This window comes from Manacus candei, unplaced genomic scaffold (assembly GCF_025592945.1).
Source record: "Manacus candei isolate 608988 ecotype Guabito, Panama unplaced genomic scaffold, ASM2559294v1 h1tg000011l, whole genome shotgun sequence".
Lineage (NCBI taxonomy): Eukaryota > Metazoa > Chordata > Aves > Passeriformes > Pipridae > Manacus > Manacus candei.
In genome coordinates, this window is record NW_026138059.1 from 11958598 (window position 1) to 11970000 (window position 11403).

Sequence of the window (11403 nt, forward strand, 5' to 3'; positions counted from 1 at the left end):
GTGGAAGTTAACTGCACAAACCTATTTTAGAAGATCCATTTTCTAGTAGATGTCATCGGTTCTTTACTATTAGAATAAAACTGAGTTTTCAGAAGTGTCTAGATGCAAAAGAGAGCATGCAAGCACACACAATACTAAAATATTGTTGCAGCTTTTCATTAACCTCATTCAGCAATCCTCACATATAATAACGTGTCTGAATGGATTTTATTTTTATATGCTATCATATATAATGAGAAATTAAATGCACGAAATCTAAAATTTGTTCTTGATAATGTTTTAGATTAGGAACTATTGTTTTTCTCAAACTTCATAACAACATAAATATTTCATCTGAAATATTTCATCTGAATAACCATAACCACCTTTAATCTAAATTGCTAATAAAACAGGAGAGCAATTTAAAAAGGTTACTCTGGAGGATATGCTGACTTTGTAACAGGTGGAGGTGTTCGTATGTCAAATCAATTTCAGTCAAAGTGTGAAATTAATGTCTGTATATGACCTGAATAGATAAATCACAACGTTGGTGAAAGGAATCGGGAAAGAAAAAAGTATTGAAGAACTTTGAAGAATTCTTTACTGAAATAAATCATTTCTACAGAGGATGTTACTAATAGACATCTGTATGTGTTGAAATTAAAATATTCAACTGTTGCTTAATGTTTCCCATAGATTTTACTTTAGTAACAGCTATCAGTATTAATTGTGTTTTGAAAAGTATTTGAGGTTTAAATATAATGCTCCATTTGAAATCATGTGACATTAGAAATTATTTCCATTTGGCACTCAGTAATCAACCACAACATTTAAAAAAATTCAATAAATGCTATAATGAAGGCACAAATTTTGCAGATACTGTTTAATGACCCAAACCTGACCATCTTTTTTCTTTTCACGGTATAACTATTAGAAGAAAAGATACCAATAGGCACCAAAATCCTTAAAGCTGTAATTGATTTTAATTAGATGATACTAGGAATCTAGTTTAGCTTAAAAAGATTGAAAAATGCAGATGAGTAAGAAATTCCAGATCTTTAAAAAATTATAATGACAGCTAAAATGAATCTACTATATAAAAATACCATTACGTGTGTTGTACAAAACTCCAGTAGACCATTTCTAAGGCACTAGTTTTACTAAGTAAATTTACACACTTTACTGGGAATTAGCAGAGGTGGAGGTGATCTACAGTGACCTGGAGAAAAATCAGGACTCCAAGGATTTGGATGAAATCCAGTGCAGGTGAAGAAAGCTTGTATGGAGAGCACTGATGTCATACACCAACACCCTGGTGTTAAAGGACTGGGCAAACACTGAGTCACCAGTTGTGTATATCCTGGTCTGCCAGCTCCAGCAATTCAAAGAGAATCTCTATCCCCCCTTCTCCTCAACCCTATGGGATTGCATCTCAGCTATGAAAAGACTGTCCCACCAGGTCTGGTGTCTCGAAGGAAATGTAGAGAATCTCTCTCCTTCCTTGTCCCTACTGGGCTTAAACACAACACACATGTACACACATACTTTTCCCTAACTAGGAAGAGAGACACAACTAAGGACACTAAAGTCACATGGACAAGTAGAAGTACTTGCTCAAGTGTACCACTGCCCTCAGACTGCTGCAGTTTAATCCTCCTGAGAGGATTTGCATTCTTCTTTCAAAGATTAAGGTGCAGTTATGAAAGGTCAAAATGTCACTGAAGGAGAATCCTCACACAGATTACTTAGCTAAATCCCTATTTTAAGTTTATTGTACTTTGTTACTTTTAACATTCCTGAAGATCTCCTTGCAGATGTAACAGACATTTTCAGAAAATAAAGGTAACTCCTATTCCCAGGGTTTTATCACTGCCTTTGATCAAAAGAACACCAGTTTTTCTAACTGGGTGTATCTTAAAAATCAGAACATGATCTTTTTATAATATAACACTAAATATAAGTTAAGTAAAACTCACTGAATTCATTTTGTGGTATGCAATGTATTCTAATACATATAAAAGAAAGCCACAATATGAAAAAATTTGGGTAAATTTTGAGGTGAGAGATTATTCAGATTCTTTGAAATTATACTAATATGTGAAATGCACTTTATACATCTATAAATGCATATATATATATATTTAAATGGCTATCATAAAGTCTTAACTGGAAGCAGGATTTTATGTACAGTGTTTTAAGGTCACCTTAGCTTTTTCTTCAGCTTGTATTTAATATTTTATTTATCAAATTACCTTGTGTTGTTTCATAAAAAGATCTGTTAATATACTGACATTATGCATATATATGCACAGAAAATTCTGTGAGGGTTAAAGTTTGACTCAAAAAATAGTGTGTTTTTTGAGGTTCCAGATAAATATTTGCTTCTAAAAAAATTACAATAATATTGCATTTTGTCTTAGAAAAGCAAATTAAATATTTATCAAGACTATTAAAACAATATTTTCTTCAAAGTTTATTGACTTCAGGGAAAACTTATCAGGTCTCACAGGTTATTCACACATTTATTCAGATAGATATACTTAAAAAAGTCATCAATATTAGAATTTTTGGACTTGGTAGTGTTAGGTTAACTGTTAGACTCAACAATATTAAGGGTCATTTCCAATCTAAATGTTTCTATGACTCCATCAATACAGCCCAAGGTATGTCAGCCATCATATCATTTAATTAATTCTTTCATTACTGTTGCAGAAAGGTTAGCTACTTAAAATGACATAGATAGGAAAATAAAGTTTAAACTAAGTGACAGCACTGGTGAGGCAATATGAACGACTGACTTATTGCTCATTTAAAATCAAGTGTTTGATTTTTAAAACCATACTGTGGGTGTCATGCATCAAAAGGCTCCAAAACTAAAGGGCAATATAATTCTCATGATTTGATCTTTGTAGCAAAAAACATAGAAAACTGACACAAAATTAAAATATTTTGATAAGAATTTATCATAGTCTTATTCAAAAGAAAAAATCATAACATCTATCTGTTGCTTACTAACTGTGATGTATTTTTATGTCTGACTATCATTTGCAGAAAACTTACAAATGAATGGAGGATGTTTAAGAATGCCAATCAATCTCAGCCATAGATATTAGCAGGAGATTTTGAGTACGTGCACCACTTTATGAATTAAATAAATTACTAAAATAGAATTATTTTGGTTTAAAGAGTGAAAAGACTATCTTCTAAGGTAATGTCAGTGGAAAATTAAGTTCATGGTGCATACACTGTGGTGTCTTCTATATTAAAAAAAACAGGAGAAAGTTTTAACTGGTAAAGGAACCAAATGGCTTTAACATATGAAAATATTCACATAAAACATGACACATATTTATTGTCTATCCTCCAAAAGCGCACACTTGTATAATGCCTAATATACAGGAACAAAATACAAAAAGAAAACTAAATATACATGAAATAGATGAAAGAAAGAGAAAAGCTTAGAGTAAAATCAGAAACTCATAGTTTTCATTGAATGACTTATGAGTTGTTTTCTTTCCAAGCATTACACTGTACATGATGATTTTGCTGGGTGCACATCCAATTGAGTCCTAAAAAAATCATAATTCCTATAATTTCTTTCAGCACAGGTTTTATCAAATCTCCAAGCAATAACAAAGTTTTATATCAATACTGGTAGTGCAATCACTTTTATAAAGTAACTGTGTGTTTGTAAAAAACTGCACTGATTTAAGGTTTACTGATTACTGTAGCTGTATGCAAAAAGACATTTATCTGAGCATCTGAAATATGTTTTTGAAAGTATTTTTTCTACTAGTCTCATGAGGAAAGAAGAATCATCTTACACAGAATCATAATGATGAGCTTAAAGTTTAACCATTTTCAGCTGCTTCCAGGGGTTGATATACTTCCTGACATCTCCAGGAATTCTTAATAACTTCAAATTATATAAAATGCTAGGATTATATCACTGAGTCACCAGATTTCTTTTATAACACTTTTATGAACTAAAGAATAGGCTAGTGAAATAACCTAATTAGCTTATAAAACCACATAAAGGTAGGAATAAAAAAATGAGTTCTAAACATGTCAAAAACCAGATGTTGTTATACTGGTTATCAAGAAGTCTGGAAGCCAAAACATTAAATGTATTCATTAGACTGACAGGTCTACAGGGTTGAATGGGAGAAAAATCTCAAGCATAATAAAATTCTAAAACGTTCACATCCAAAAGTTCAAGCTGACTGTCATCTGCTTTTGTGTCAGTGTGATACAGTGGACAGGACCACAAGCAAGGAAGAGACCTGGGGGTCCTGGTCAGTGGTAGTGCCCTGGCAGCCAGGAGGGCCAATCATGTACTGGGGGGGCATCAGGCACAGCATCACCAGCTGGTAGAGGAAGGGGATTGTCCCGCTCTGCTCTGCACTGGGGCAGCCTCACCTTGAATATTGTGTGCAGGTTTGGGCACTGCAATACAAAAAAGAAATTAAGCTGTTAGAGAGTGTCCAAAGGAGAGCAATGAAGATGGTGAAGGGCCTGGAGGAGAAGCCGTAAGAGTAGTGACAGAGGTGACTTATCTGTTCAGCCTGGAGGAGAGTGAGATGAGATCTTATCACACTCTACAACTTCCTCATGAGGGGAAGAGAAGGACAGGCACTGATCTCTTCTCTGGGGTGACCAGTGACAGGACACGAGGGATTGGCCTGAAGTTGTGTCAGAGGAGTGATCAGCCTAGTGATCAGCTGTCTGCACGATCCACCTTGGACTTAAAAGCCATAAAGAACCTATTTTTAGATATGACACACTCATAACGTGAGTGGAATAAGACAAAGTCAGGCACATTATTCACCTCATCAATCCTCTGTTTTGGCTGCAACTGCGACCTAACATGACTGTTTGATATTGTTACAAGGCCTAAAGTCATATTATCATGCTACATTATCCTGACCTGGATATGCATGGCAATGACTATGTCTAACTCATCCATCTAAGAAGTAAATGCATGCTTCAATCAATATTAAGAAATGGCATAAACCAAATTTTTCTGATGATTCAAATCTGCCCAAAATATTGCATCTGATCACATATGCTGGGCAAGTTTGGGCATGAATGGCCCACTTATGGTCAAAACAAAATCAAAATGCAACCCAAGCAGAAAACTAACTGGGGAAAAAAAAAAAGTGCATGAATAAAGAATTACTTTAATTACCAACTCTTTACCCATTTTATCTGAAAACGTTCCTGCCTGAGGCCATGACCAGCACTGAATTGCAAAAAAATCTTGCTTGTAAAAGTATGGTCTTAGAATGTCATTAATAGAAACATACTTTTTTGGTGTTACAAGACCAACCTGTGACCTCAAAGTGGTGGTATGCTGATATTAATTTTCTTTTTGTCACTTTATGCATGTTATATCTACTAAATGTACGTATCATGTAGTTCTTTATATATATAGTACCCAAAACTAGCCAGATTTGAGAGTGATTGCACGGCAGGACTGGCATTTAGGTTAGAGGTTAAAAAAATTTATTTCAGTAAATAGTTTATTCATTCAAAACCAGTACTTTTGGTGAACCTAAACCAATTTAATCAGAGTGCTTAGAAGATACTGGGTCCTGTTCTAATGCATATTTAAAATTTATTCAGACTGAAGCAACTTCAACAGGGGAGACTGGCAACAATCTTCATAATAACCATCAGCAAGTTCACATTATTCTTTCACGAGATGACATACAAGGGTATCAGATATGTCCCTTGTGTGGAAAAATACACTGAGGTCTTTCATAACCTTACTAAATACCCAGGTAAAAGGAAAAATTATATTAGAAATAACTGGAACTTACAGTCCATTTTCTTAATTCCTTTATTTTCTAAATAGGTCTATTGTAAAAATTCTGAAAGTTGTCTTAACAATGGCCTAAATACTGTATTTTTTACTCTAAATAAGTTTCCTTCTCATTTCTCTTGGTTGAAAAATCTATTTTTAAAGCAGAACTCTATATACAAGTATTCACTTAGAAATGTTAGTGTTTTTTATCATGAAATCTCAGCTGTGAAACACATAATGTAATTTTGTTTTCTTTGTCTTTAGTTTATGAAAACGTGTGGAGTAACACCTGGTCTTCTTGGCTTCAGTAAAGAAAATTGTCATAGATTATAATGAGAAGAAGATTTCAATATAGATCCTTTGATACACTTACGTGTGGTATTACAATATATCTCATTCTTCAAGGACAGAACAATTAAAATTTCTGGCCTTTTCACAGAAAAAATGCTTTCAGAGGATTCTTTCAGAAATGTATTAAACCATTCTGTTAAGATATCTGGGATCTATAACAAAGAATGAGGGACTTTCAGATATGGTCTATAAAATAACTTTTTAAAGAAAAAGTAACCACAGGTGCAGATTAATCTTCAGGATTGCTTGGTTCTTTTATGGATTAATAACTTTCTGTTATAGCAATAACAATATGGTTCTAATATGGTTTAGAAAGTTTAGCATCAAAGTCAAGGTTTCCTGTAGTGTCTTGCATTTTACTTATTAATAATTCAAGTGTATTATTATACATATAGGTAATGATTAAATTATTTTTGTCTTTATAATACATGACAACTCATGATGACTGGTAGAAAAAATATCAAGGTAACTATTGTATTTTCTAACATAGTAGCTGTTTGTCAGATGGTTTTTTATTACCATCTATGTTTCCATAGCTCACCTTCCACTGCACACCGTGATGGAAGCACAGTGTTATTCCTCTGTATTCCAAACTGTTTCTAGTAACTACCTCTTGAAGATGTATTAATGAAATCTTTCTTGTGATCCAACTTTTGGAGAACTGCACTGTACAGTCTAAGAAGCCTGATTAATTAAGTAGACTACAGAATTTTCTTAAGGTAAATATCAACTGTATTCAAAATCAAGAAATTTGAGTAGTGAGAATACAGATAGCCCTACATATTTCTGACAATAACATGTTTCGGAAGATGAGACAAAGAATATGGAATAATTACTCCTCCCTTAATCCCTTAGGCAAACTGTAAACAGGATTAAATTTACTATTCACCCACGAAATCTCTCATGCATATCAGTTCATTTACAGGTATCATTTCATGCCATTTTACGTGGACATACTAATAATGTAGGGTAGGTGGATTGCATCATTACAATGCTTCTCTAAAAATTAAAGTGAAATTAATTTAGATAAAGCAACAATTTTCTATAAACTATGACACTATTTAAATAGTAATATAAACAAATATCTTACTGTAATAGATAAAAAGCCAAGGTTCAGTTGGTCAATTGTAAAATATTGCCCAAGATGTTGAGGAATCATGTTCTAATCCTGAGTAAACTCAGATTTTACGGTAAAAAAAGATCAAAATAAGAATGTCCTTTACTTTGTCTCTATAGAACATGCATAACCCATCAAAGTCTACATTTTGCCTTCTTTTTAGGTAGCTGCTATCACAAAGACAGTGTCCTCAAGGTTATATGCCACAGACCATTAACTTTCTCACAATTAAAATGAAATTCTATTTTTAGACAGGTTCTTTGACTGCTAAACAAAGGGGAAGAAGAATCATTGAGGTATCGTGTGGCAGAATAGAGGTTTACACCTCACAGTTATCCTAAAGCAGGAGGTATATTTACAGTGCAGATGGATAAAAGTTTTGTCAACAATAAAAGATGAGAAAATTCTAATAAAACTAATAAGAGCATTGATATGAAAGAAAAAAGTTATAGTTCACCTTTGTATTAAGATGTTTACTATACTTCTGAGATTGTAAACATTTCATACTTTACAATTCTGAAATTAACTACCAAAACTTAAAAAAAACCCCACAAAATAACTCACACCTGGTTGTAAGACAAGACTGAAAGCCAGATTCTAATGTCAAATGATAAAAATATACTTCATAAGAGAGATCCCACTGCTACTGCAAAATTCATAGTGTATACTTCAGGTCAGAAAGTCCTCAGAAGTAAGAGGTTGAACTCCACAAATAAAATCTTTGTTAGACAAATACAGAAATGAAAACAACTGAATTCATATTAAAAATACCAGAAAGAAATTATGATGAGAAGTTCATAATTTTGGTTTGAGGAAATAAAGTGTCAGATACATAACTTGTGCCAATACTCTCCACTATATAATCACTGTTTCCACTTTATGTAGTTCACAAATGGATTCTATAAAGACAATATATTGTCTTAATAAACACGGACCCTAGAAATGACACAAGTACAAAGATGAAACCATCAAAGAAGGGGTGAGAAGAGATAGGATTAATTTGGACAGAGTTGTTATTGTCCTCAGGCAATACAACACACTTGAGCTCTGTAACTATAAAGGCTGAATATGTGGCACCACATCTTAAGATTTCTTAATATCTTAGCCATAGAAATACTATAGGCCTGCGTTGTCTTTTTCACTCATAGCTCTATAATATCCCACTTAAGTAATTATGATAGTGTTTCAAGAGCCTCTGTGATTTTTCTTACTGTTCTCATATAGTTATCATCATGGCCATGGACCTGCAAACATCAGTAATTTTGCTGTGGAGGATTCTCATCAGCAGTGATTGCCACCCTCATGAGAATCATCCCTTGTTTCTCCTTCCATTATACAGATTAGCAGAATGTAAAATTTATGATCTTTCAAATATAATAGAAATTTGTAGCTTCTATTGACCTCCCAGCAAAAAGCCTTAGAACAATAAATTTAATTTTTACTTGCAAATATTTTTAGTTATTTTTTGGGTATTTGCAAATCCATATCTTCATTAACCTTTAATTAACAATAGAGACAGTATCAAAACTCTAAATTTGCGAAAGGACTAAATGCCTATTTGAAATAAATTTGTTGGAGTATAATGAAGTAAGTTACTACATGAGTTTAAAATAGTTAATTTAGCTCATACCTTGATAAACAGCTTTGAATCCTGGTGAGCCAATGCTGTCATCAGATTGTAAATGAAGCCACATCTGATTGCTCATGCTCACAATAAGATCAGGAACACTAGATCCAGTGAGTCTGTATGTAGGATAAATGGTAGAGTCATTTGTAGAGGCATAAATTGCTATTACTATTATTACTACTACTGCTACTACCACAAAACACAACCTTTTAAACTATTCATATATTATTTAGGCCTATTTGCAATATATTATTCGCATGTTCTTCTCAGCTGTTTTTTGATAAAATTAACTATTCCACATGAATTAGAACAATGTGAAGTAATAGAAAAAATACATTTTGAATGAATGCATTCAACAATGATTAAACACTTTTAATAAACCTGTTCCTACCGAAAGCTTTCCTTAAGTAATTAAGTGACTGCATGAATTGGTTTCCAACTATTTAGATTAGTATTGCTTTTTTTGCCATGTTTTCTGAAAGTGAAGGAAATTGCTCTACATGCCTTACAGCCTATGTGTCCAGAACTTACCAAGATCACATGTATTCAAATAACTCACAGTGATCCCTTAAATTTCAGGGAAAATTGCTATTTCTCATACAGTAGAAAGCCAAGATTGCTGGGAGAGGAAGGGAAGGAAAAGGGAGAAAATGAAACATAAAGAAAATTAAAAAAAAAAAAAAAAAAAGCCAAAAAGCAAAATCAATAAAGAGCAGAGTCAGTTTTTGTAATGGTAGTGGGTTTGTGTCTGGTGGGGGATTTTTGTGTGGTTTTGTTTGTTTGCTTGGTTTCGTTTTGTTTGGGTTTTTTGTTTGCTTCTTTGGTGTTTTGTTGTTTGTTTATTTTTACTAGGGTTTACCTGAGAATACCCCTGCATATACCCCTACATCCTTCAACTAGGAGGATGGTAGATAGGGTAGATCAAATGTTTAGGGAATGTAGGTCTGTCTGCCAACACATGCTGTTGCCGACTCTTGAGTTTGTCGCAGTCTGTAATCGTCTTAAGATCAGATTGTTTTCAAGTTCAAGAACAGAGACTTGCAGACCAGCCATTCAGATTGGATGGTCTTAATCTCATTTCATGTGGAGATGAACAATTCTGGGTGATCTCTACATGAAGAAAGTTAGAATGTTGAGGGAATTGATGCAACTGGTGAAGTAATGGAAGTCAAACTCAAGCCAAGCTTCTCAGTACTCTGAACAGACTCACAGGTGAGAAGAGGCAACTCTAAGAGAAAGAAACTTTTTGCACCAGTTTGCTCTCTGCTTATTTGTCCAAAAGAAACCATACCCAAGTTATTAAGAATGGTCTCCAGGACCAGAAATATTGGTTTTTTTATGATTTATAAAAGTGTATGTTCTCTTCCAAGCCCCCAGGAAGTCTCCAAACTTTGTGTGAATAGAAGAAAATTATAAAGGTTTACTAAAATGTATTTCACTACCTTGAATATTTTTTGTGCACTGCAATAGCTGACATAAGCAGCTGGGTTTGAACCACTAATGTACAATTCCATCTTTGTATCAGAGAAAAAACCTACAAGTTTTCTATACAGGAAAAGTTAAAAAACTCATACTTTAAGGGGAATCATTTAGAAAAAAATCAGTTTTAATGTAACTGCTGCAAGAAGAATATAAATCATAACATTTGAAGGCAAAGCAGACTTTCTAAACCAAACTGTTAATTTAATATACAAGAATTTAAAAACACAAAACAGGGCAATGCAGGAAACATCCTGACTGATAAACTTCATCTCATACTTGATGATCACTACCAAATTAATTTGTAAGGATAGTCACTAGCTCCTGGACAAACTCTGTTAAATATGAGAAATAACTTTCAAAACTTTATAGCATAAACGTATTTAGATTACTAATAAGTAAGTTTTATTACTGTATTTCCAAAGCTAACCATCTCAGCATACATAATCCATGAAGTAAGACTACCATATTTTAAACACTTAAGGATTACAGATGAAGCAATTGTTAAAAATTATAAAATCAATGGGCATATTGCCTTTTAATTAATTAAGCTGTTGATTATTAGATTTTCTAAAAAATTTACCATAAATAATAAAATTAAATTGCTTTAATAAAATCCAACAGATCCTTAATCAATATGCCAACTGGATGGTCAGAGAAATGCATTAAATTGATTTGAAATAGTTTGCTTTTCATCAAAGTATATTGGCTTTTTCTACTGTCTCCGTGTTATTTTACAAGAACTTAAAATACTTTTTCTAATTATTTTCCCAATTTCCTCCAAAAATAAATTTGACATGGAGCATCTACACTTTATTTTTTTCTCCTTTTTAAACATCAATATTCCTTCTTATTGCCCTCTAGTTGTAGTGCTACAGCTTTAAGGTTACATAAATAATTATTGATGGGTGAGAGTTTGGACACTATAAGAAAGCTTGTGCTAGGATCATTTACGTTTTATGATCCTCAGCTCCCCCAGTCTTTCTGCAAAGTATTTAAGGGTCCCTTATTAACTGACCTGCCTTCACCCAGTTCCAATATTCA

The 11403-nt window shown here is 33.1% G+C and overlaps 1 protein-coding gene across 5 annotated transcripts in view; it reads right to left on the minus strand.

Moving 5' to 3' along the window:
- The window catches only part of CSMD1 (CUB and Sushi multiple domains 1), a 1077494-nt gene that overhangs the window by 282211 nt on the left and 783880 nt on the right, over positions 1-11403 (minus strand). For all 5 annotated transcript variants that reach the window (XM_051778075.1, XM_051778073.1, XM_051778072.1 and 2 more), the window contains one exon: positions 8884-8996. In XM_051778075.1, coding sequence (XP_051634035.1) covers positions 8884-8996 — 113 coding nt within the window. The remainder of the gene's footprint in view (positions 1-8883; positions 8997-11403) is intronic.